A 24,958-nucleotide genomic window follows, 5' to 3' on the forward strand; every position below is an offset into this window, starting at 1 on the left:
CCGCTATGACAGTTACTAATTACCCTCCTCAATGCGCGTCCCTGTTAGCTGCAGCTGCATGAGGTGTCGTCAGAGGTTTGTTAGCAGTGGCCTGGACAAGTCCATACCTGCCTTTCTGCACCCCACATGCCAGCGGATTCTTCAGGGAAGAAAACGGTGGATTAACTATTAATATAAACGCTTTAGTTTCTATTAAGCGGGGACAGCCGCGAGGGTGGACAGCTAAGTGAATTAACAGCGCTCAAGATGAGGCGGGGGAGAGCTGTTTCGCTCGTCTTCTTTACTGTGTATACAAAGGATTGTAGTCGATTATATTGGCTGATTCCCTGCAGTGGTAGTACAGACTAAAATGGGAAATATCATTCAATAAAAAAAAAATCATAAAGTATGATTCATGAGTCTGCATTTGGGACCAGAGGCCAGCTCATCTGGTGATGGATAGGTGCTTAACCGTGTAGAAATGACCTCAATGTTTCCTTTTTGGTAAACAAATCGCTCTACACACCCGCTATCAGATCCCGAGGTGTTTTTCCAAAGACTCTATTGTTTCAGAGCTGAAGGTTCGCGATGTTTGAGCCGTTATTAACCCTGCGCCTATCGGTGTATCGGGAGCGGCGTTGATGTTCGCAACTTTAAGCCTGCTCTCAATTAATAATGAGGCCCCGAATGACGGGGTCAAGTAGAACCGGCAATAGCGCCGCCAGAGTCGCACTGTTGCAGGACAATCACAGAATGTCAGGCCAAACGCCCAGCCTGAGAGTAGTCGAATATTTCCACGTTTGATGAGAGAAAATGTATCATCTTGACACCGCAGACCTCACATGGAGTTCTCTGCATTTCTTCCTTGCAATTTCCACGCAGATAACGGCTGAAATGTGAGGTGCGCGACGGTGGCCTCTGTCATCACCTCGCTTGGACTCACATTTCTCAGGAAATAACGGCGGACTAACGGGGCCTCTCTGGTTTCTAATGACGCTCATGCATTATTGAGCGCGCTCTCCCGGGGCGCACAGCACGTCACTGCGGTACTGAGGCCCCAGCACCGGGTCATGCGCGCACAAAACGGCGACGCGCTGGGAACACTAGACTGACACAGGTCCTGTTTAATTCATACCTCCTGCGATTAACTGTCAGTTTAAGATCAACACCAGCTAATTCCTTAAAACCGGTTCCTGGACTCACCTCCTGCATGTCATGGATTACGAAATTGGCAGGCAGGTCAGTCACAGACTTTAAAATGAAGAAAAGTGAATGCCCAGTCTAAGAAATAGCCTTTGTCTGTTGAGTGAGAAAACTGTGTGTCTAAAACTGTCCCGTTGAGTCATGCATGAACGAACACATTCACATATTTTGGAAATAAACCCTAATCTATTTTATTGAGGTATATTTTCATTCAAGAATGTGTTGACGTGTGTGACATCAAGGAGACTATCTAGTGGTGTATTGTTGGATCCAGATGCCGAAGGAACACCTCTCGGAGTCGGCTGATACTTGTCCAAGGCGCCGCTAGCTCTTACGCCAAACAAAAACACTGGCGTCAGGTAAAATAATCCGTGCAGGGGAGAAGAGAAGAGCAAACAAACAAATTACTAATTAAGATTACTGTTATCGATACCCCCCAAAATCAAGGCGTTCAGGAAATTGCATGAAGGCCTGGTTATCAAACGATTTGCTATGCTACAGGTTAGAATAAAATGTGAATTACAAACATATCCATGTTTACCGTAATTAATTAGGCCCTTAAGATCATTCAAAAAATTCTACTAGAAGACTGACGTGTTTTAACTTGTAGGCTTTAGCCTAGATCAACTAGTTTATAGAGAAATATTAAGCCTAGACTATTAAACAGTTATATAAAGGCACGCATCCATAGAACGATCCCCATAAAAAAATAAAAAAAAAAAACCTTGTGATGGTGTCCTGTGCTTCATATGTGAGCAGTATCCTTAACGGATAGCGCGGAATAGCCTACCCCCATTTAGAGAAATTAGGCTGATTATATATTATAAATTATGTAATATATTTATTAAAAAAAGAAAAGTAGAAAATTCATAGTGAAAATAACTCTGAGCACAAGGAGCCAAACCTACCAGTGATTTAATTTCGGTGTCTGGAGAATAGTTGATTTCTGTTAAGAGGATTAAAGGGGGAATGAGCCATTCACTTGGTTTGCAGAGAGATGTCGGTTGCAGGCTCAAATGAGGCATAGCCCTCCGAGGCATAGCCTCCGTCTCGCGTCTTCAGTCTGATTCTCAGCCAGCGCATTGTGCCCGAATAAGGCAGCAGTGTTCGACCGAAAGAAAAGAAAATACAGTGCTTGGATCAGAGTAAACGTATAGTTGGCATAAATAAAAAGCAATGTTAAAAAAAACGTACTAAAAACTGTTATTCGTTTTATTGCTATTGAAAGTTTGTTGATGGAACAGGCTAGCCTGTCATTTAATTTCAAAGCGAGAAATGACCAATTTCTCCTTGGACAAATTTGAATGATTCGGTTCTACGCTGTTTCTTTTTTTGCAGAGAGTGACTGCAGCTCAATGTAACAAATCAGAAACATAAAAACATAAAGCTTATAATTAAACATTAAAGTAATCCCTTACTGATGGCGATGAGTTGCTTGACTATTTGAGAGATTTGTTGAAGAAACTGCTCTATCAGAAAATCCTTCTGGGTGCAGTGGATTTGATAGTATTTTTGGAAGATGCTTTTTTTTTTTTAATCTAAAATATTAACGCATGATGCCCTATTCTTGCTGACGGCCATTTATTCCAAATGTTACATTAGGTAGATCATTCGGATACTCCTGTAGTCCATGTTGTGTTTTGGTCTGTGTATTGCACTATTCTATTTATATTCTTAAATTCATATAGCATAAACCCTGCTAACAAAACTTTATTTTAAGGCCTTATTTATGGCTGCTAGTTGCTTGGTCATGATATTTGTGAGATTCAGAAAATCATTCTAGGTGCAAGGGGTTTGATATCATTTGTGTCTTCAAACACAGAAGGAAATAAATGTGAAAATATGGAGTAATAACTCATGCGATATTGCAGCGTAGGTCCATTTATTTATTCAAATGTTACAGTAGGTAGATTCTGATATTCTCGTAGTCCATGTTTTGTTTCTGGTAGTACCTGTATACCAGTATTCCACAAGCTAGGCTACATTTATTTGGGCGACAGTGGTTAAGAGGCTGACGGCTACTCCCATATCAGACGCAAATAAAAAATGAAATGATTGTACGGATTCACAGTTGCCATTTTACCATCATACAGTTACAACAAGCATCACATCGGTATGCAGGAGTCTTCAAATGAAAGTACAACCTTTCTCGACGGACGTGAACCACTGACAGAAAACAAAACAAAAAGTATTACGCGTTGAAAAAAAAAATCTATAGGCTATTTAACCGTTCACATTCAGAGTTTGCACCCGGTACAGTTATGACTCTCCGCCACATAGAGAAAAATGTCTCTTTCGACGTTGCCCCAACTGACCACGACAGAGAGAATGAGCGGTCTAGTCAAACAACTTATAATGGTAAACCAAGTCACTGATTTACATTTAAGATAAATACATTACGTTAAAATGAATTACATTTTTAATCAATTAGTCTCCCCTTGTTTTACATCATGAACTTAATCAATCTTGCGCGTTTTCTAATCATCGTACAACTCAGCCACTTGTACACTACGCGGTGTACTACTGCCCCCTGCTGATGACAAGCGTAAATGTGCTCATCTTCTCCGGTTCGTCGGGAGAAGAGGGGTTTTAAAACACGCCCGGCGGATTGCTCTTGTCCACCACACATTGTCGAAAGTCCTCCGTTACACATCAACATAACATCAGCATTATGGAAATATTCGTTCAGAGACGTCACATTGTACACATTACAGCGCCATACTGGTTATATCAAATTACTAGTGGTGTCAAGAATAGTTCCATTACGTAGGCAAGAGCATCAAATAAATACATGGTGACCCCTTCTGAATGGTTACAGATACATATTTCATTACTGGAAGTTTTTCAACTACATTTATAAACGAATAAAACTGTACGTTTAGTCCCTTGAAATTCCACAAAGGGTGTGTTTAACTGGGCACTGCCTGGGGGAAATACACTATTAGGTATGGAGTATGGACAAGAATTATTGTTTTGGTCTCAAAACAATACCTTTAAAATGAGGTCAGTCAGAAAGTAAGGTCATTTGGATTTGATGCAAGTCAAACTTAAAAAAAGAGAATATAATACAGTATATATGTACAGACACACACACGCACGCACACACGCACGCACGCACGCACACACACACGCACACTGAGGCTGGTACTATGGCAACAGGGAGTAAAGTGCCATTGAAGAGAAAGGTTCAGAAGAAACAGGTTCAGGTGTGTGTGTGTGTCTTTATGAAAAAAAAAGTGCCTGAGTGAAACTGTGTTTGTGTAGAAGAGCTAGAAAAAAAAATAATATTGTTGGCTGATGTGATGTATGTGTGTGTGCACTTGCATCTGTAAATATGTGTGTGTGTGTGTGTGTGTGTCTGCATATCTGTGTTCTGAACCACAGATCTCTGAAACCTGCATGAAAGCGTTCACTTGTCCACTGACACCACTCACTCTTTCCACACCCACCCACACACCCACACACCCACACACACACACACACACACACACACACACACACACACACACACACACACACCCTTTTTATAACCAAACAAACAAACCTACAAACCTAACAAATATAATTTATAATAACAAACAAACAAACAAACAAAACAAAACAAGAGCAACAGATGAAACAAAATAAACAAAGCAAGCAGGTAGAACCAAAGAAGCAAGAGCAAAAACAAAACAAAACAAAACAAAAAAACATTAGAGAAAAGAAAATGGCTAGGTTCCAAACAGCTCTCACTCACCCCGTCATGCACACTACACGTAGACTTTTACACATCATTGGTGTGCGGTGCCCTTTACAGGGGACGTGCAAGTCATTTGGGACGCTTCCGTGGGGTACTAGCGGTTTTATCGCGTTTAAGGAACGGCGCAAGCCTGCTATGGCTTGCTGACTCAGAGTGCGCCCTCTCCTGGACAGGGTTTGAAGCGCACTCTTCATTTAAGCGCAGATAAACTCAATAAAAGCCCACTAGTGACGCATAAAAAGAAGAAAGAAAAAGCAGAAAAGAGGAACAGAAGGGGGGAGGGAGAACAGAAAACCGGCATGCTGACACATCACCACTGATGTTAAAGGAAAATACTTTTGTCAAATGGATGAGACAAAAAAAAAAGCCCAGAATCCCATGTACAGTAGTCAGGTCAAAGGTCAATACCCATAATTCCATGTTAAACACAGAGAGGGAGAGGGAGAGAGAGGGGGGGGGGGTTACCTCTGGTTATTGGTTATGGTCCTTGATTGGTTGGTCAGAGCCTAAGTCAGTTACACTGGCATGAGTTCAGATGAAGAGGACAGTCTTCAAGTTGGGGGAAATTCTCAAACCTTTGCTTGGTAAAGTTTCATTGTAAGCTGCAAGATGTAGACATAACTCCCTGGGTTCCTCCAGCATCCCATATATAAAAATAATATACTACCAACCCAAAGTCTGCTGAGTAGATATTCAGTAAATATCCCACTGACCATATGAGATGTAAATCATTAGTGCTGTGTGTGTGTGTGTGTGTGCGTGTGTGTGTGTGTGTGTGTGCGTGTGCGAGTGAGAGAGCATTCAGTTGCTGTATGTACACTGACATCAGGGCCATCAGTGGGTCAAGCATGAGGTTAAAGGTTAGAACAAGTACCCCAAACAGAACTTCCATCATCCCACAAGGCAATAATGTACCAGACATTCAAGTTGTTGAAATACAGATATGTTGGTGTGTTTGAGTGTGGGGGTTTGTGTGTGTGTGTGTGTGTGTGTGTGAGAGATTTACAGAACTCCCAAATGAGCATCTGAAAATGAGAGCCAGGGAATATGTGTGTGTGTGTGTGTGTGTGTTTTTTGTAATTTAACCGTTAACACAGTGGGGTTTATGGTGGCAGCAGCAGTAGCAGCAGCAGAACAAACCCTGGGTTCCTACTATCTCAGCTGGAAGCACATTTCCTTAGGAAACAAGCACACCTCTGGGGCTTGACTGTATTCAGAGCCTGGTGGCCAGAGGAACCGTGGAGGTACCGGACCTGTCTGGAGCAGACCAGTCCGGACTGGACTGGAGCTGGCATACAGAGGATTAACATCCACCAGCAGAGATCCATCAACAGAGGAACAGGTCCTGTGGTGCAGGCCCAAGCTGTGAATGAAGAGGGTCTTCTGGTGCAGCTCTGTGCTAGGGACAGATGGGTCCAGCGGTGCAGTTCTGGCCTGGTGATAAATAGGTCCTGTGGTGCAGCTCCGTGCTGGGGTCGTGAGGGGTTCCTGTGATGCAGCTCCGAGCTGGGGACACATGGGTCCTTTATAGCAGCGCAGTCCTGGCGAGACATAGGTCCTGTGGTGCAGCTCTGTCCCTGGGCTGTGTGGGGCTGAGTTTGGTTAGGTTAAACTCCTATTTATTTTCGTGTCTTTTTTTTTTTTTTTTTTTTTAACTGTTTAGTTTGTATTTAAATTTAGTTCTGGTTAGGGCAGGGGAACGCGTGTCTCCATGTTGATGGGTGAAGTGTCGGCGAGCAGCAGAGGAGGATGCTGGGATAGCTTAGACCTCTGCAGCCGTCAGGCCGATTTTCTCCTCCTCCTGTCAGTCAGAATTGGGCTTCTTCAGAGAGAATGCATAGATGTTGAAGTGGTCACTCAGCTGGTGGACCTGGACAGACATAAAGGGATAGAGATAGAGAGATAGAGAGATAGAGAGAGAGAGAGAGAGAGAGAGTGAGAGAGAGAGAGACACAAAGAGAGGGAGGTTTGACAAAAGCTAATTTTCCCATCACTTTCCTGGGGCTCACCACACCAACATGATGTAGCGCAAGTAGGTGTGGTAGCAAAAAGTGTGTGTGTGTGTGTGTGTGTGTGTGTGTGTGTGTGTGCGCGCATGCAAGCATTTGTGTGGATGTGTGTGTGTGAGACACTGACCACAGACACCCCGTAGTGCACATGTGCAAGGACGACCGTGGCCGTCCACAGATAGAGCAGCAGAGGCTCGCTGTGTGTGATCATCCCACACATCACCAGCAGCACCAGGCCAGCCATGGGCAGCAGCAGCCAGCTGAGGGGCTGACAGCGAGTACTGCTCATCTGACACACTATTAGCTTACACTAGAGGGAGAGAGAAAGGAGAAGAGGGACATGGAGAGAGAGAGAGAGAGAGAGAGACATTGTGACAGTGCGAAAGAGAGAGGTTTAACACCCTTTAATTAGACCGCTGTTTAACTTCCTTACATGATATACACCACTAAAACACATATCATGTTAAAATGCCAATCAACAAAGCTTACACCATTGCATTAAAAAAGTAATTAAAGTAAGTCTGTATTCAAGTAAGTATGTGTGTGTATGTGTGTGTGTGTGTGTGTGTGTGTGTGTGTATATGAGTGTTTGTGTATATATAAGTGTATGAATAAGTGTGTGTGTGTGTGTGTATGTATGTATGAATGTAAGTGTGTGTGTGTATGTATGTATGTATGTACAGCCGCGGAAAAAATTAAGAGACCACTTCAAAATTATCAGTTTCTCTGGTTTTACTATTTATTGGTATGTGTTAAAGTAAAATGTACATTTTAGTTTTATTCTATAACCTACTGGCAACATTCCTACCAAATTTCAAATAAAAATATTGTCATTTAGATCATTTATTTGCAGAAAAATGACAATTGGTCAAAATAGCAAAAAAGATGCAGTGTCTTCAGATCTCGAATAATGCAAAGAAAACAAGCTCATATTCATTTTTAGACTACACAATACTAATGCTTTAACTTAGGAAGAGTTCAGAAATCAATATTTGGTGGAATAACCTTGATTTAAAATCACAACTTTCATGTGTCTTGGCATGCTCTCCACCAGTCTTTCACATTGCCGTTGGGTGACTTTATGCTACTCCTGGCACAAGAATTCAAGCAGCTCGGCTTCTTTTCATGGCTTGTGACCATCCATCTTCCTCTTGATCACATTTCAGAGTTTTTTTTATGGGATTCAGGTCTCGAAATTGGGCTGGCCATGCTGGCAAGTTTTTCTTCCGGGACAACGTTGTACTTTGCCTGGCTGAGGTTCAGGTCTTCTCTGATGAGTCCAATTTTCAGCTTTGCCCAACACATGGTCGTCTGATGGTTAGACGGAGACCTGGAGAGGCCTACAAGCCACAGAGTCTTGCACCTACTGTGAAATTGGACTCATCAGAGAAGACGAACTAGGAGACCCTCCAGTCGGCTTTGGTTCAATCCTTATGGTCTTTTACAAACCTCAGCCAGGCAAAGTACAACGTTATCCCGGAAGAAAAACTTGCTTCCTTTTGCTCTGACAATGTTCCCCAACTCTGAGAAGTGTTTTTTCCAGCAGGGCAATGCTCCATGCCACACAGCCAGGCCAGTAAAGGTGTGGATGGAGTATCACCAGATCAGGACCCTGTCATGGCCAGCCCAATTTCGAGACCTGAATCCCATAAAAAAAACTCTGAAATGTGATCAAGAGGAAGATGGATGGTCACAAGCCATGAAAAGAAGCCGAGCTGCTTGAATTCTTGCGCCAGGAGTAGCATAAAGTCACCCAACGGCAATGTGAAAGACTGGTGGAGAGCATGCCAAGACACATGAAAGTTGTGATTTTAAATCAAGGTTATTCCACCAAATGTTGATTTCTGAACTCTTCCTAAGTTAAAGCATTAGTATTGTGTAGTCTAAAAATGAATATGAGCTTGTTTTCTTTGCATTATTCGAGATCTGAAGACACTGCATCTTTTTTGCTATTTTGACCAATTGTCATTTTTCTGCAAATAAATGATCTAAATGACAATATTTTTATTTGAAATTTGGTAGGAATGTTGCCAGTAGGTTATAAAATAAAACTAAAATGTACATTTTACTTTAACACATACCAATAAATAGTAAAACCAGAGAAACTGATAATTTTGAAGTGGTCTCTTAATTTTTTCCGCGGCTGTATGTATGTATGTATGTATGTATGTATGTATGTATGTAAGTGTTTTATGTGTATGTTTGTAAGTGTGTGTGTTGCTCACCGTGACGTTGGCAAAGGCTGTGCCAACCATCAGAAAGAAGACTCTGGGTTGCTGCTGGAGGATGTCGTTGGGGGACAGCGCCACCCAGAGGGTAGAGAGGATAAAGAGCAGCATCGGAGAGAGGACGGGAAGCAGGGCCTCGTACAGCGAGCTGTGCTTCAGTGTGTTACTGCGGTACCCCCTGAGACAGAGAGAGACAGAGAGAGAGAAAGAGAGTTAGTTAAGTTGTGCAAAATTAGCAGCACAATACCCGTTCTTGTACTAAGGCTAAGTCAGGCAAAGGCTAGGAGGGAACGCTAACGTGGTCGCCAGTAGCAGCTCTAATATGCCTGCTATGCTCAATTAGGGCTCTTACCTCAAAACGTTCAAGAGGCTCATGGGAAGTGTCACCGTCAAGGCGCAACCTGGCAATCAAAACAAAAGCAGCCAATCAGAAAAAGGTTAGACAACACTGAACCAATCAGGCTTTGTTGTTGTTGTTGGAGGGCATGTGTGCTGATGTCCAGCGAGGGCTCACCTGTGATCATGACAGTGAAGAGGTCTCTGTAATGGATTTTCATGATGAAGGGCATGTACCATGTCTCCACACCAACCACTGCTGTGATTATGTACACTATAGAGATAGTCTGAGAGAAACAGAGAGAGAGAGAGAGAGAGAGACAGAGAGAGACAGAGAGAGAGAGAGAGAGAGGGAATAAGGAGAGCTAGGATAAGGATATACCAAACTGCAAAAACAAAGCAAAATGACATAAACTATTGGAAAACACAAACAAAAATAGAAAGTTAAGTGCTAAATAAATAATAAATTCTATTTGGCCATACACAGAATTTATACTATAGCACGCTAATTTGACCCTAATCTCATACAAAAATCTGAGAGCTACTTTGACAGAGTACAGACTCAATGGACACAGCCTGGCCATAGAGGTGGGTAGGCACAGACAAACATGCCTGCCCAAGGAAAACAGACTGTGCCCTCACTGCGATCAAGGAACAGTAGGCTACAAAATATGAAGACCTGAGGAGAAACTATTTAAAGTAACACTATGGAGTTTCTGGAGCCGCCAGGTAGGGGGCTTCTTTCTGCTGGACATTCATTTACATATGTTCATTTTTGTTGTGGTTAATATCCTACTTCCTTGATGATTATTATTTTGATTTGATTTCATCGTTTCCACTTCTCCCTTTCCCTTCTAATCTATCTTGTGTATACAGAGTATTCACCCAACTCAAATGCTTTGGCAATACTGTTTGGCAAAATTGCAATGCCAATAAATTTTTTTTTTTTTTTTGGAGAAGGCTTTTAAAGAAGAAAACCAAAGAAACTGAGTTAATACTGCCCCACAATTCCTTGCAGAAACCACAACAAATCAATCAACAACAGATCAACATGACCCAGGTCCAGTGGTGGACGAAGTACACTAACTATGTACTTAAGTGAAAGTATAGATACCTGGTGTAAAATATTACTCCAGTAAAAGTAGAAGTATGCACTTTGAATTTCCACTTAAGTAGAAGTATAAAAGTATTTGCCTTCAAATATACTTAAGTATTAAAAGTAAAAGTACCTTAATGAATTATGGTTCTAATGGCCTTTTATCATTTTCACATCAAAGCTTGGGGTCAATCAACTGATATAAGATGAAAATACTACTGTCTATTTAAAAGTGTATAAGCACAAAACAAAACAAGAACAATTATTTAATTGTAACTTAGTTGCACATTTAATTATACAAAAATGTGAAGTTAAACATAAGCTCCTTTACTATATCACATCTGTCCGTCTGTGTTACCCTTAAACTCATAATTCCATATTTATGTTTCAAAGTATGATACATACCATTACAGGAACTGGTTCCACAAAATCAGAGAATGTGGTGTTGTAATAGTTTGTGATGGAGACTAGTGTTAGCAGTGATATTCCCTACACAACCCTAGGTACTTAAACAACAACACTTGACCTAGATATGCTAGTTTGTGCTGAAGACTAGTGTTAGCAGTGATACTCCCTACACAATCCTAGGTACAAAAACAAAACACTTGACCTCAGATCAAACGTGAAGAAAAGAAATGTCATTACAGGAACTAGTTTTTGCAGAAGTTGCACAAAATTACAGAGCATACCGGTCTGCACCGAAGACTGTAAAGTATGTAGTGATACCTTTACCGAGGGAGTTTGTCAAGAACTGCATGATAAAAGTTTGCGACATCTTGTGCCCTTATAAAAGGCAAGCATTTTTAAATGTGAGCCTGAGCAGAAACTCCGTTGATTGTGTATGTTTCTTCCATCATTTAGCGTTACGTAGGCTAAGCTTGAGCATAAAACAGCCTCAAAATGCAGGAGAATTCGACGTAGCTTACTCTCAACGAACGAACCAAACTGACAAAACCGAAAGGACTTCAGAGCAAATAGCGCTAATCCCTGATTGGTGTGATTGTGAACTCACTCTGACCTTTCATTATTTGATTTGCTTTGGGAAAAAGGAACGAGAGGCTTTACTAAATGTAATGGAGTAAAAAGTACGATTTTTCACTTTGAAATGTAGTGGAGTGAAAGTATAAAGTCTCAGCAAATAGAAATACTTGAGTAAAGTACAGATACATAGATATGTTACTTAAGTACAGGAACGAATTACATTTACTTCGCTACTGTCCACCACTGCCCAGGTCAATATGCCTTTGCATAATTAGTAGCCTAGTGAAATTTGGTCAGATCCTCTTAGTACTGTGCTTGTCTTTTCCTAATTCATTATGAATTTTCCTTCGCATCTTTCCTTGACCTCATGACGCTTTCCATTGAGGTCAAGGAAAAGTTGTTAGGAAGAGGCGATTGGACGGACTTTCTGACCACAGCCCTGGTCATAGGGATAACTCCCAATCACTAGTTTAGACAACACTACTCCTCAACATGAAGCACTATCATTGGCTGAGAGAGACACTGGGTGCAGTATGGAGGCACATGATTGGCTCACCACTTGCGAGATGTCGTAGCCCCAGGGAAGGAAGAGCACGCCGGTGTTGTACTTCTCCCAGTGCGAGAGGATGAAGGAGAAGAGTACCACCCACAGCAGGTAGTAGAGCGTCACCACACTCACACCCGTGTCCCCACGCCCAAACACAGAGTACACCGTGGCCACGAAGAACACACACGCCCAGCTGTCCAGTCCGTGGTCAAACAGCTCCCCTAGTGGTGTGGAGGAGTTGGTGCGGCGAGCCTGTTTGCCATCCACTCCATCTGAATACACAGACAAACACGCAGACAAACACACACACACGCAGAGAAACACACACACACACACAAAGACTAATTAATGCATGACTATTTGAGAGGGTGACAGTTTAGGAACTGCTGGGGTTTGTGGTAATGCAAAGTGCTGTGGGAAGAGTGGACCAGTTGGATAACGAGCATGCTTGTTGCTTTTTAAACATCTTTTGCAAAGCGTGAATTTAATCAAACAAGCAGACGAATGGACAAATGAGATCAGGAGTCCAGACTGCTCCTCTAAAGCCAGCAGTTCACAACAACCCTGACTAACAAGGTTTATAGGTCCTGTTTTTTCCCTGATGCAATTAGGCTGGCAATATGCAGCTGCGTATCTGTTCCTGTGATTAACAGAAAGAACAACCTAATTTCTTCCAAAACTGACAGGGATGCATAGTGTTATACACATTCTGTAGTTTTATGCACAGTGTTGTTAATATCATAACTTTTCCATCATGTTTTGTAAGTCACTTTGGACAAAAGCGTTTGCCAAATCCCCTGAACATAAGCTTGTATAACCTATGCTGTGCTGTATGATGTAACTATACAGAGTCAATATTTGCCCTTTCAAGCAGTCAGACTTTGAAACAGTTCAGTCCTGGTGCAGAAACACACACACAAACACACACACACACACACACACACACACACACACACACACACACACACACACACACACACACACACACACACTCACCCAATGTGTACGCCAAGAAGTTGAAGAGGCCTGCTGCCACCCAAACCCAGCTGGGCACGTGGCTATGTCCTTGTGCTGTGAAAGAGAAGTGAGTGTGTGAGTGTGTTTGGCAATGGATTCAAAAACACACACACACACACACACACACACACACACACACACACGCACACGCACACGCACACGCACACACGCACACGCACACATGTCCCTGATCTGAGAAAGATCACAGGAGGGAAACTTTATACAACACACTGTACTATACAATACACACCACACACACAAGCTTTACTCTGTAAACAAAACACAAGAGAGATGAGGTCTGTAGCATGTACAGAGACAGCAGGGGCAGTGATATAACAGAACTCCTGGTGCTGCACGGGTGTTTAAGTGAGTATGTGTGTGTGTGTGTGTAGTCAGCTGGTGTGAGGTTGATAGAAGGAATGTGAGAGAGAGAGTGAGTGAGCAAAAGAGAGTGAAAGCGAGCAGGAGAAGGAGAGAGAAAGAAGGAGGTAGAGAGCATGTATTACATATGAATCATTGGGTTGTAAATAACAAATAAACCTTGTGACCACACAAACACAAATTGTCCAAATACAGAGAGAGAAAGAGAGAGAATACCACAGACCACCAAGACAACCAGAGTGTCCAGAGAGAGGAAGAGAGAACAAGAGCTGGAGAGATTACGAGTGATTCACACTGTGTGTGTATGTGTACGTGTGTGAGTGTTCAGAGCCAACCCACCACAGGTCACCACACTCACCTGAGGCGTAGAAGTCAACGTCGTAGAAGGACAAAATAAGGAAGTTCAACACCAGGAACATGAACCCTGTAAACGTGATGAGGTTTGGGGCCAACCACCTCGGCAATATCTAAACGAAAGAGAGAGATGGGGGAGGGGGGGGGGGAGAGAGAGAGAGAGAGAGAGAGAGAGAGAGAGAGAGAAAGAGAGAGAAAAAGAGAAAGAAAGAGAGAGAGAAAGGTGGGGGGGGGGGGAGACATACAGACAGAGAAAAGTAAGTGCAAGAGTGACAAAGAAAAAGAAAGATAGAAAGGATGAGAGAGACACAGAGAATGACAGAAAAAGGGAGAGAGAAGGTGGTCAAACACGGAGCACGAGTAATCAGATCTTGTTGGAAAACTCATTAATGTTGCATTTATGCATTTTAATTAGAGTAAAAGGCAGATGGCATGGGTGGGTGGGTGACAGGAAGACTGTGGACAAAGTCATTTGGAGACAGCCAGACACAAAGACTGATCTTGCTTATGTAACTCATAGGCATGTCAGGGAGATGGCCAAGCCATGTTGTGCTTACTTGAAGAGTACATCAACAAAAAACTACTGACCCTACTAACACACTGAAGCACTCTATATTTTGGACTTCAGTAATAATAATAATAATACATTTTATTAATAAGGCGCCTTTCAAGATCCTCAAGGTCGCCGTACAACAGTCAACAATACAGTTAATTCAAATTTCTTAAATGCACAAAGCAGAGAAGCAGCAGAACAACGTTCACACATTAATTCCGCCAAAGTTTAAAATGCAATGGAAGTTCCTGGATTGTATTCACTTGTCTTCAGTTGTATTCAGTGTAAGTGAGGAGTTCTGCAATGCCATGGACACCTTTGTGATGTCATAGTGACGTGCCTGGGTCGTGCTCACCTTGACAACAGAGTTCCAGAACGGGTGCATGACGTAGACTGACAGTGGGTTGGTGTCCACAGCACTGTACTGAAGACAGATCAGACGGAAGAAAAAAAGATAGAACAAGAAAGTGAGATAGATACAAGTGACATAACACAGGCTGGACTAGAGGACCAGACGTTTATACACAACCATTATACACATCCTATTCTTAGCATAAACATGTCATTGGGTAATATTTTACAACCTATATTCAGCATAAATAAGCCCAACTGGTTGCCTACAGTATGCAACCCAATCTCTCAGACACTCATCGAGTCAACATCAGCATTTCTTCGAATTAAATTATTTCATCGTGTCTAACTGAGATGTTCCTGCAATTGCCTGCCATTCTGATCAGACCTTAGGGGTCTGGAAATTGTTAAAGGATGCGTGTTATACTGTGATATTCCCTAAATGTTGTTTTAGGGGCCTTCTGTAGGGAAAGGACACTGAATGGCTTTAGGCACCAAAAAAACAACCTCTCATTTTCCAGTTAACGATAGCCTATTTGAACTGAACATTGTTTTTAACAATAAGCTGCTAGGATGACAACCCTGGCTGTACACACTATGTAATGCAAAAGATCACAACATGCATCGAAATTTGCGATTTGCGTTTTACAAGTCATGTGCAAGACTACCAATAAAAAAAGAATCACATTGCAGACAATAATTCAGTGCTGAGCCCTTCTGCTTAGCCCAGATAATGGTGTGTTCAGACCACCAGAGGACCCACCCCTGCAGGGAAATGCCCATGCCCCTGGTAACAATACAACACAGTAGTACACAATAAGGATGCGAGTCATTTTAGTCTTCCAGATTAAGTAGAGTGAACTGTGTATGTGTGTGAGTATGTGAGTATGTGTGTATGTATAGGTTTTCAAGTACAGCAAAAGTTGACAAAGAAATACAGCCCTAATGTATTCTGGAAATTGAGCAATTTTAAAGTGCCCCACCCCATACCTCACCAGTCAACATGGTTTCTGATCAGTCCCTAATGACAAACATGAACCCGCCCATTATCCTGACCCATCCGACCCTTACTGGGTTAATTTGCTACATCACCACACAACACTGCAATGCATGCTCCAAAACAGAGGATCATTTCAAACTCTACTGTGATGAATGCTGCACGTACGTAATCAATCAGCAAATAGACCACTAGGCTCTCCATTTCAGGAAATCAGCAGAATGGGAAGCGGTGACTTATGAGCAATTAATCAAAACTGACTGGAATGAAAGTGGAATTTAAATGTATTTCTTCTTCTTAACAACCATGCAAGCATAGGGAGAGGAGGATTTTGACCTGATCCCCAGTATTGTATTACCTGTGTTTAAATCAGAGTAAGGCAGGAGGCTTAATGGAATTACAGGAGTGCATCAAATGCCATGCTTTCTGAGCTGCTCCTCAGGGCAGGTCCAGGTAGAGGCAAGTCAGGGTCTGTGTCAGAGGGCTGCTTATGAGTCATATGGTGATGGTGTCCTGATCATGACTCACCTCCACACACACAGGTCTGGACGTGTCCTGACAAAAAGATCTCTCTCTCCGTCCCCCTCCAACAAAAAGCTCTTTGTCGATCCCATACACACACACGTGGAGGTGTCCTGACAAACAAGCTCCCTCTCAGTGTCTCTCATACATACTATGGTTGCAATGGTACAGTGGGCCCATTTGCCGGTGTACATCACGGTTTTTGAGCCACGGTAACGGTATGGAGACACATACAAAGAGACACACAGCGACACAGACACAGAAACACACACAAAAAAGACCTATCCCACATATTTAAATGAGGAATACACTGAGTAATATGTCCCACATAAACAGGCAGTAACATGTGGGTGAACTGGCTGAACTCTATTTCAGCATCTTCCACTGACGAGCTATTCCAAGCTAGGACACAATACACTGGGAGCCCCGCTGTGCATCACACCATCTGATGATCACACACAACATCTGTGCTTCTATTTCTAGTTGAAGATAAGGCAAAGAAAACAAGGCAGAGAGAGAAAGAGAGAAGGACAGAAGACAAGAGACAGAAAGGGACAACAGGTGACAAAGAGCGAGAGAAAGGGAAAGAAAAAGAAAAAGCGAGAAGGAGAGTTGAGCCTTTTCATACAAGTCTCAACTAATTAGTAGTGCTTTTCTTTATTGTGATTTTATAAATCTATCTATGTATATTTCTGCACAACCTCTGACAATACAAGAAGACTTGACATGACAACAAAGCCTTTGAGATTGAAATTGAGAGAGAGAGAGTGAGAAAGAGAAAGAGCAAGAAAGAGAGATAAAACTGAGAGGAGAGGGAAATGAAAAGTGAAAGAATGCGTGTGCATGCAAGTGTGACAGTTCTAAATGATAGCTCTTCTGTTCCGTGAACACCCCACAGACAGTAAAGAACCCCACAGCGCATCCAGGAAATGAACTAATTTCCATCCAACATGATGCTGCTATGCCATTATATGAAGGGAATCCATATGCACACATTAATGTGGGAAAACTGGGGGAGGGAGCAGTTAAGGCCAAATGATGTAGGGGGTGTGGTCGTGTGTGTGAGAGAATGTAAAGAATGTGGAGGCACAACAAATTGATAAATGGAGGGAAAGTGACGCAGCAGAGTGTATATATTAGGGAGAGAAAGAGGAACAAACTGTGTACCACAAATGTGCACAAGTATTAGGGATAGACATTTCAAGCAACAATACTATTTAATATCCACTGGGAACAATTGGACTACTATTTGACCTTTAACCGCCACCCCAACACCCCCCCCCCCCCCCAACTTCTGAAAGTTATGACCTACCCCTAATACGCATGATTGGTTGAGTGAAGGAGTGTGTGAGTGAGTGAATAAGGGAGAGGGCGAGTGAGGGGGTGTGAGTGGAGGAGAAATTAAGCAGGACACCGCGGATCACTTTGCTTGAGTTGGCTGAAACTCACACCAACATAAAAGGTCAGAGGTGATGGTGTCTGGAGTGACACCCGCACGAGTGTGTGTGTGTGTGTGTGTGTGTGTGTGTGTGTAAGCTGACTACATAAGAGTGTGTGAGGTGACTGGCCCTGATGGTTGGCACACTTGGCATACACATTAATAATACACACATCCAGCTTTCCTCAGTATAAGATGCAAAGCACAAATCCCTCCCTTTCTCTGTCTGTGTGTGTGAGTGTGTGTGTGTCTCCTCAACTTTGCTGAAGAGCAATTAAAATGAAGGAGGCACAATCAATCTATTTTGTTTGGCTCTTGCATGACCCTGAAATCATATGAGTGAAATTATATCAGCGACAATGGATTCAGTCCTTTGTTTGTCTAAGTCGCATTCATGGTGTCGGATGTTCTGCTTTCCAACAGGGATTGGTCAACACACAATATAAGCTATGCACAGTGACCCTACAAACAGGGTGGGACCACTTTACGGCTTTTAGTTATCGCCCTGTGTTTCTTGATGGGAACACACTACTAGCTCATGCTAGCCTCTAGACATGTCATTTTTCACTGAACACTGGAGGTAGAGGAGTTTCACTAGTATGGGATCACTGATTTTCAAAGGTATGTCAGGAGTTATGCCTAGAACGACCTTAGCAAAGTCCAAACTATGGCGAAGGGGCAAAGTTCCCCAAACCCAAGGAAGCCCTTTAAGTGAATACTGTATACTTGTTGGCCAGGCTTGCCCAATAAAGTCAAAGAAGCTGGTCGGAATGTCACTGTTGAAGTACATGGTTACTTTGACAGTAATCAGCAAGTAGAAATCACAGTACTCAGCAAGATATGATGACTTTAAGATTACACTAGAATACATTACAATAGTAGCTACCAGTACTATGTCTGTACCACAAACGTGTCACCTTCACAGATCATTGTTAACAGTTCATTCACACATAATATTTCGAAAATACTTATCCAGGTTAATTATGTAGTAAAGGTTTGCCAAGCATCCAGCTAACATATTTTAGAATCAATGCAGGACGAAGTAGCGAGTTAATGAAGGAATTAAACAGCAGTGACAAATTAACTCTGAGCGAATCGGGTACGTAATTATCTCAAATAGTTTGCACAACATGTGATGACGAAGACTAGTTAGCCACGTTACACATCTTGGGCTTTGGACCTTAGGTCAAATATATCTGGGGATATTGTCCATCCCAAAACCTCTAAGAAACATTAGCTAGCTCATCTTAGCAGTTACTACAGCTTGAAACCCAGACAACAGGGCAGCAAATATGATAAAACAACCATTTTTTTTTTTTTACAGTATAGAGGAGAGATCAGTCAGTTACCAAGACACATAACTAGTTATAAGTATTGTGGCGTACGGTCCCAGCATGCATTGTGTGCGTTTTTTAGCTGTTAGCAGTCAGGGTGTGCATCCCTTTTTGAGTCCAGCAAGAGTGTGTGTGATGGGTCTGATGTTAGCGTGTGTAAGTTAACGGTTATCATTTCGTCTGTGTTTATGCCCTGTGATATCTTAACGTTAACTGCCCACAGTCAGTGTGAGTGTCATTGCCATTTAAGAAACCCCCTTTTGACAATCATCTCCCCGAAATGAGATACACCTTGTGAACGTCACTCTTTGAGCTAAGCGATGTGAAGATAATGGGAATCTTCTACACATAAATTCACGTCACATTATCCACGCTACCCGCTACAGTTTTGATATGGTTGTAGTAGGCGAGATAAAGGACCGGCATATGCTAAACGTCAACGATAGCTTAGACATAGGCGTAGACCACGTTACCGGTCATGGACAACTAGCTAGCAACAGTCAAAGCACTGTTAGCGTTGACTTGCTAAAATGATGTGCGACAAATGTACTTTGAAACCGAACATGAATGTAACTGAATCTAGACATAGATGACTAAATCCATAGTATTCCATGCTGGTCAAAATGTATCTTGTAACAATGCCGGTCAGTTAGATAGTTTAGGTAACGTTAGCCTAGCTGGCTACTATTGCTAATATGTGCTTATTCTCATACAGGGAAATGGATAGTTCAAGTCAGGAGTAGCTACAGCTAACATTAGCTGGATAGGCAGTTAAATCTCTAACGTTATATGAGACATAACACGAAATCACATTAGACAAACATCACGCCATCCTTACCTTGTACTTATCAAAACCTGAGAGTTGCTCTTGAGTGACATATTCGTAAAGGGCCATGATGGCAGGTCCACCACTCCAATAGCAACCAGATAAATTCACCCTTTAGATCACGACTCAGGATGTCCGCAGTGCTTGAGGGTGAACTATCCAACCATACAGTCTCTCGGAGAAAATAGCTGATAGCTCACGCCACCTGGGTGTTGCTCTTTTTGCAAGCCTGGGAGTGTATTGGTGTCATCGCTACAGTTCCGTTTTCATGGCATTCTGGGAAATATGTAGTGTAATCAAGATAAAAGTCTATTACATGCTCAGACTAGGTTACATTCGCAGACCTTGTTCAGGTATCATCAATTAACACGTCCTAAACATGAAATGTATGCGAAATTAAGACGTGAAGATTTGTTGGAAAATTTAAATCTGAGATTTATATAAGCTTTAACAACATCACAATAGCCTAATAGGCTACCCAAAGCACTCCTAAGAACAAAATATACCTTGTGTCATCATCACAAACAAACAACCAATAAAACATAAAACATCAACTTACATTTATTTTACTAGGCTGTGCTACAACATAATGCACAGAAGCCTATACGCCTGACAAGCACTTTAATCTTCTTCTGAAAAATAAAATAGATTTGTTGTGTATAAATCAGTTGTGCTTTTCCATTGGCCCAGTGCTTTAGGAAGATTTGGATCTAATATTTTTTTTAATGGTAGTTTTGGACGAAGTTTAGGCGGGCAAGGCCTCACATTTATCCTTGTGTTTTGAGCTGCAAACTAAACAACATGATTGCACTGTGATTAAACACATATGCTAATGTTTATATGGACAAAATTACCATTTTAATAGAAAATTAGCATTTTATGGCTATTAAAAGTGGCTCAACATGCCATCCACTGTGTAAAATCAACATAAAAAAATATTCAATATTTTTATGTAATACTGATCTCTATTGGTAAGAATTGCTCATTGCAGGTCATCTTATTATAATGAATATCTGTAGAACTGGGGGAGGTGGTCAGGTTATGAAATCCAACAGCCTGATAGAACACAATTCAGCCATCTGAATGATAGCCTGGATCACAAAACAGGTAGACTAAGCTACAAAAAACACCTCTTCAATAAATATGTTGTGCATCACTACTTTGCACTTAAAGTGTAAGTTCACCCCCTGGCTCTGAGTCTCCACCCACTGCATAATTTAAGATAAAGGCTAAAAGGTGGGCAAGGAGCTAGGATGGGGGGCGGGGAGTGGCTGAGCGTTTACTCTATTTGAATGTGTGTATATCATGATGTACATAATTCCAAAATGGTTCTTTCCAGATCAACAACAGCCTCACAAGGTTCAGGATGATGGCCTGTTGAGCCATTACAAATGCAGATGTTTTTATTTTATTTTTTATAAAAATGCAACTTTTGCCAATATTAACACCAGCATTTATGTGTTTCATCAAAGTACAGTCATATCATTCAGCTTACAGCTAAAGAAAACCATGTTTAAGGTTGCAGTTCCTCTTTAAAGGTCTGCACAATGCGACCTATCATCACACAACAAGCATATACCCAAGAACATTAATAACTCTTGTTCCCCAAACATATTGAATGCTTCTTAAAGTTGCCCATCACAGAATCCAAAGCTGCTCTTAGCTAACTCACTTTAACTGCATCAACTTCATCCTATTTTATACTGGCACACTGATTTTGAGTCAGAATTGTGCTCTGTTGCATATGGCATGTCTTACTGTTTGTCTTGATGTTTTACTGGGTGCTTTATTGCTTATCCTATATTTTATTGATCTTCAGTGATGCAAGGTGACATTGTGTGCCATGAAAGGCGCCATTAAATAAAATCTATTATTATTAGAATTATTATTATTATTTGCTCCAGAATTCCTAATGTTATGATCCCGCAAAATTATTTCTAATTCTGTGCAAGTTTAATCCAAGTGTCCATTTGGCTTCAAAAGAGGAAATGTAGTTCAATTTGACATCCATGAAGAGGTAGTTGTCAATTCATCAACACATTTCCTAGCACGTCGCGACAAGGACACCCTCATTCGATGGTGATTGGTCAATGACATATTGCCCACCTACGAAGCTCTTTGTCATTGGCTCAATCTGGATGTTCGTCAAATGTTAACTCAAATCGTGCTACCGTTTATTGGAGAAGAGCTCTAGCCAGCCAGCGGCAGAGTCGAGACGTCCTAACATAAAGAGAACGACATGAAATAATGTAAGTGTATATTAATGACAGTCTTAAGTTAATTTATTTGTTGGGCTTGTGACTTTTGCAAACGATTCTTGATTGCCGAGAAGCTTGATCGATTGACAAAGTCCTTGAAGAAGCCTTAAGACTTAATTTAGCCGATTGAATGGATTGCTAACGTCTTGTCCTAGAACAGTAACCTGCTACAGTCTAGTTGAGGTTGTCCATTTACAATTAAAGAAAGTAATCAGAGTAAGAGTAAAATATTAAGTCATACGTAGTAGTTTAGCATATCTTTATGTCTACTTAAACGGCTACATAGGAGGATAGACCCGTGTATTTGTGAGCAGATCACGAAACAGGCAGTTGGCCAAGACTCAATTCCTATGTAATAGCAGTAGATTATCCTCTAGAACCGTCCATGGGTATCCCATCGGCGCATAGAAAACGTTACAAAGACTGTCAGTTTGAGATATAAAACTGAAAGTAGCCTTGAAGCTTCAGTCAGCAAGACAAATGCAATGCGGTTAGAGCCCGAAAAAACTGACTAGACTGACTGAAAAACGTCTTCAGCAAAGATGTTTACCAGTAGCGTTAGGTAACGTTGTCTCACTGTCTCAAGATAGTTGTTTGTCCTCTTCTCGGACGTCGCTCAGCAAAAATATGCCAGAAGCACACAATATTTATTGATTTAGTGATGTTATATCGATGGAGGTTACTAACCATACACCATGCGTTCATCTCCCTTTTTAATTATTAGGATGATGACACATTCCGATGCTTAGCCTGCTCTACATAAGCTGAGTTGGTTTTGCAGCGGAGCGCAACCTAGATAGATGACTGTCCTAACACAAGCAATGTGTAAAGTTTCAGATTAAACACACGGCGCACGGTATAGATCAATAATAGCGGTCTGTATGATACACCAGGAGCAGTGTTCGCGATACCTTATTGCCTTGTCATTACTGCACTTTATTATTCAGCTGGACCGTGAAACAGGCAAAAATAATTCGAATCAGCGATGGAGGACGTGCAAGACCCTTTGGCGAGGTGGGACGCTCTGTGCAGTCGTGACCGGAGTTCCCGAGAGGCAGCTATGGAAGTCATCAGCCAAGAGGTGCTGAGGCGCGCCGAGGGCATCGGACCCCTGTCTCCTGGCGCCGCTACGTGTCCCAGCCACGCAGCCGACCTGAACGACATGCTGGCCCGCATCCTCATGTTCTCCAAGCGTTGTCCCTTTGGAGACGTCAGGGAGAAGTGCTTCGGGATACTCCAGAGCGTCCAGGTAAGACGGTCTAGCGTCTCATTCCATTATTTTGTCATCTTTGTTTCATCACCAATTTTCACTACACTGACACATTTTATTTTGACCATTCGGGATCGTCTTTAGCTCTTGAGTGCAGGTCGCAGGTGAAGTAGACTGTCTGTTCCTGCCCGTATGGATTATATGTATGATTGGAAGCACAAATATTGATTTTGATATTGGTCATTGCGAAGGCATTCAGTGACATTCCATCACACCTTTCTGAAAACGAAACAGAGCCTGAGGTATTTAAACTATTTTACCTTTGTGTGGTTTCAAACTGTCAGTGCTATGGGTGTACTTCCTTCTCCATAGGTTGTTTGCAGGAGTTGTTCGGTGAGTCCTTTGAGTCACAAGCATTTGTCAGGACTTTGCTGCGTTGCCCTATTTCTTCCCAATAACCATCACAATGCACAATGAACCCAAACCCAAGCAGTGACACTAAAGTTCATCATCTGATGCCTGTATTTGTCTCATGGACAATGTTGCATTTAGTAGACACCTTTATCAAAAATTATAGTACAGATATACTATATATACTTCTTTTGTTTTTTAAACATAATCTGTGTGTTTTTAGCACATTTCGGTACCCGTTCAGCAGCAGGAACACCAAATCACATAAATCACTTAAAAACTTCCAACCTGCCCTCTTGTTTCCATGTAAACACATCAGGCCTCTAACTCATAAAGGCTGTTTAGGGGGATTAGTCAGAAGGCAGCCGGGCCAGGGAAACGAGACAAAGACAGACATGGGGGAGATCAGCTTTGGGGCAGGCTGGAGCCCACTGTCTGATTTACTGACTGACTGACTGATGTTAAGCCCTAATTGTTGAAATCTTGCCAAAGGTCGACTTTTGGAAACACGGTACAGTGGTCTGCGCCACTGGTTCTGTGCACTGTTTGTGTACTTGTGTCTGTGTCTGTGTGTGTGTGTGTGTGTGTGTGTGTGTCTGTGTGTGTGTGTGTGTCTGTGTGTCTGTGTGTGTGTGTGTGTGTGTGTGTGTGTGTGTGTGTGTGTGTGTGTGTGTGTGTGTGTGTGTGTGTGTGTGTGTGTGTGGATTTATGTGTTTCTGTCCATGTGTGGTGGTCTCAGACAGACCACTAGCCTAGTTTGTGAGTACATGCAAAAATTAACCGTCCCTGGGCATGGGCGAAACAAACGACAGAAATGCTCAGTCTTCTAATAGGCCTCTCCTGTTTGACCTGAGACCTGGGCTAGAGGGTGAACAGCAGCAGTCTGTGTGAATCAGTTTACAACAAAACTGCAATCATTTGTTTGTGTGTGTGTGTGTGTGTGTGTTTGTGTGTGTGTGTGTGTGTGTGTGTATGTGAGAGAGAAAGAGAGCTCACAGTGCTTATAGAGGTGGGTGAAGGGATAACAAGATGTGCTTCACTGTTTGCTTAGTCCTACCCTGGACACAGCCCATTCAGAGGCTGACCCTCAACCCCTGACCTGGAACCTCACTACAGGTCAACGGATTCTGCCGTATTGGCAAACAAACCAGGGTTCTGCATTGTGTGTGTGTTTGTGTGTGTGTGTGT

General features: G+C 42.2%; 2 protein-coding genes across 2 annotated transcripts in view; one reads left to right on the forward strand and one right to left on the reverse strand.

Moving 5' to 3' along the window:
- Positions 1-6,017: 6,017 nt before the first annotated feature.
- Positions 6,018-20,048, reverse strand: selenoi (selenoprotein I). The gene is made up of 10 exons (XM_080833714.1): positions 19,904-20,048; positions 14,779-14,847; positions 13,875-13,983; positions 13,115-13,189; positions 12,128-12,390; positions 9,673-9,781; positions 9,511-9,559; positions 9,156-9,336; positions 7,058-7,240; positions 6,018-6,791 (listed from the first exon to the last, which is right to left on the reverse strand). Exons 1-10 carry the CDS (start codon positions 19,958-19,960, stop codon positions 6,684-6,686), a joined length of 1,203 nt encoding a protein of 400 aa, XP_080689840.1. The 5' UTR covers positions 19,961-20,048; the 3' UTR covers positions 6,018-6,683.
- A 2,042-nt stretch (positions 20,049-22,090) lies between these two features.
- Positions 22,091-24,958, forward strand: part of sesn1 (sestrin 1) — a 59,359-nt gene continuing 56,491 nt past the window's right edge. The window contains exons 1-2 of the mRNA XM_080831910.1: positions 22,091-22,140; positions 23,097-23,398. Coding sequence (XP_080688036.1) covers positions 23,135-23,398 — 264 coding nt within the window. The 5' untranslated portion in view covers positions 22,091-22,140; positions 23,097-23,134. The remainder of the gene's footprint in view (positions 22,141-23,096; positions 23,399-24,958) is intronic.

The sequence above is a fragment of the Sprattus sprattus genome (assembly GCF_963457725.1).
Source record: "Sprattus sprattus genome assembly, chromosome: 2".
Taxonomy (NCBI): domain Eukaryota; kingdom Metazoa; phylum Chordata; class Actinopteri; order Clupeiformes; family Clupeidae; genus Sprattus; species Sprattus sprattus.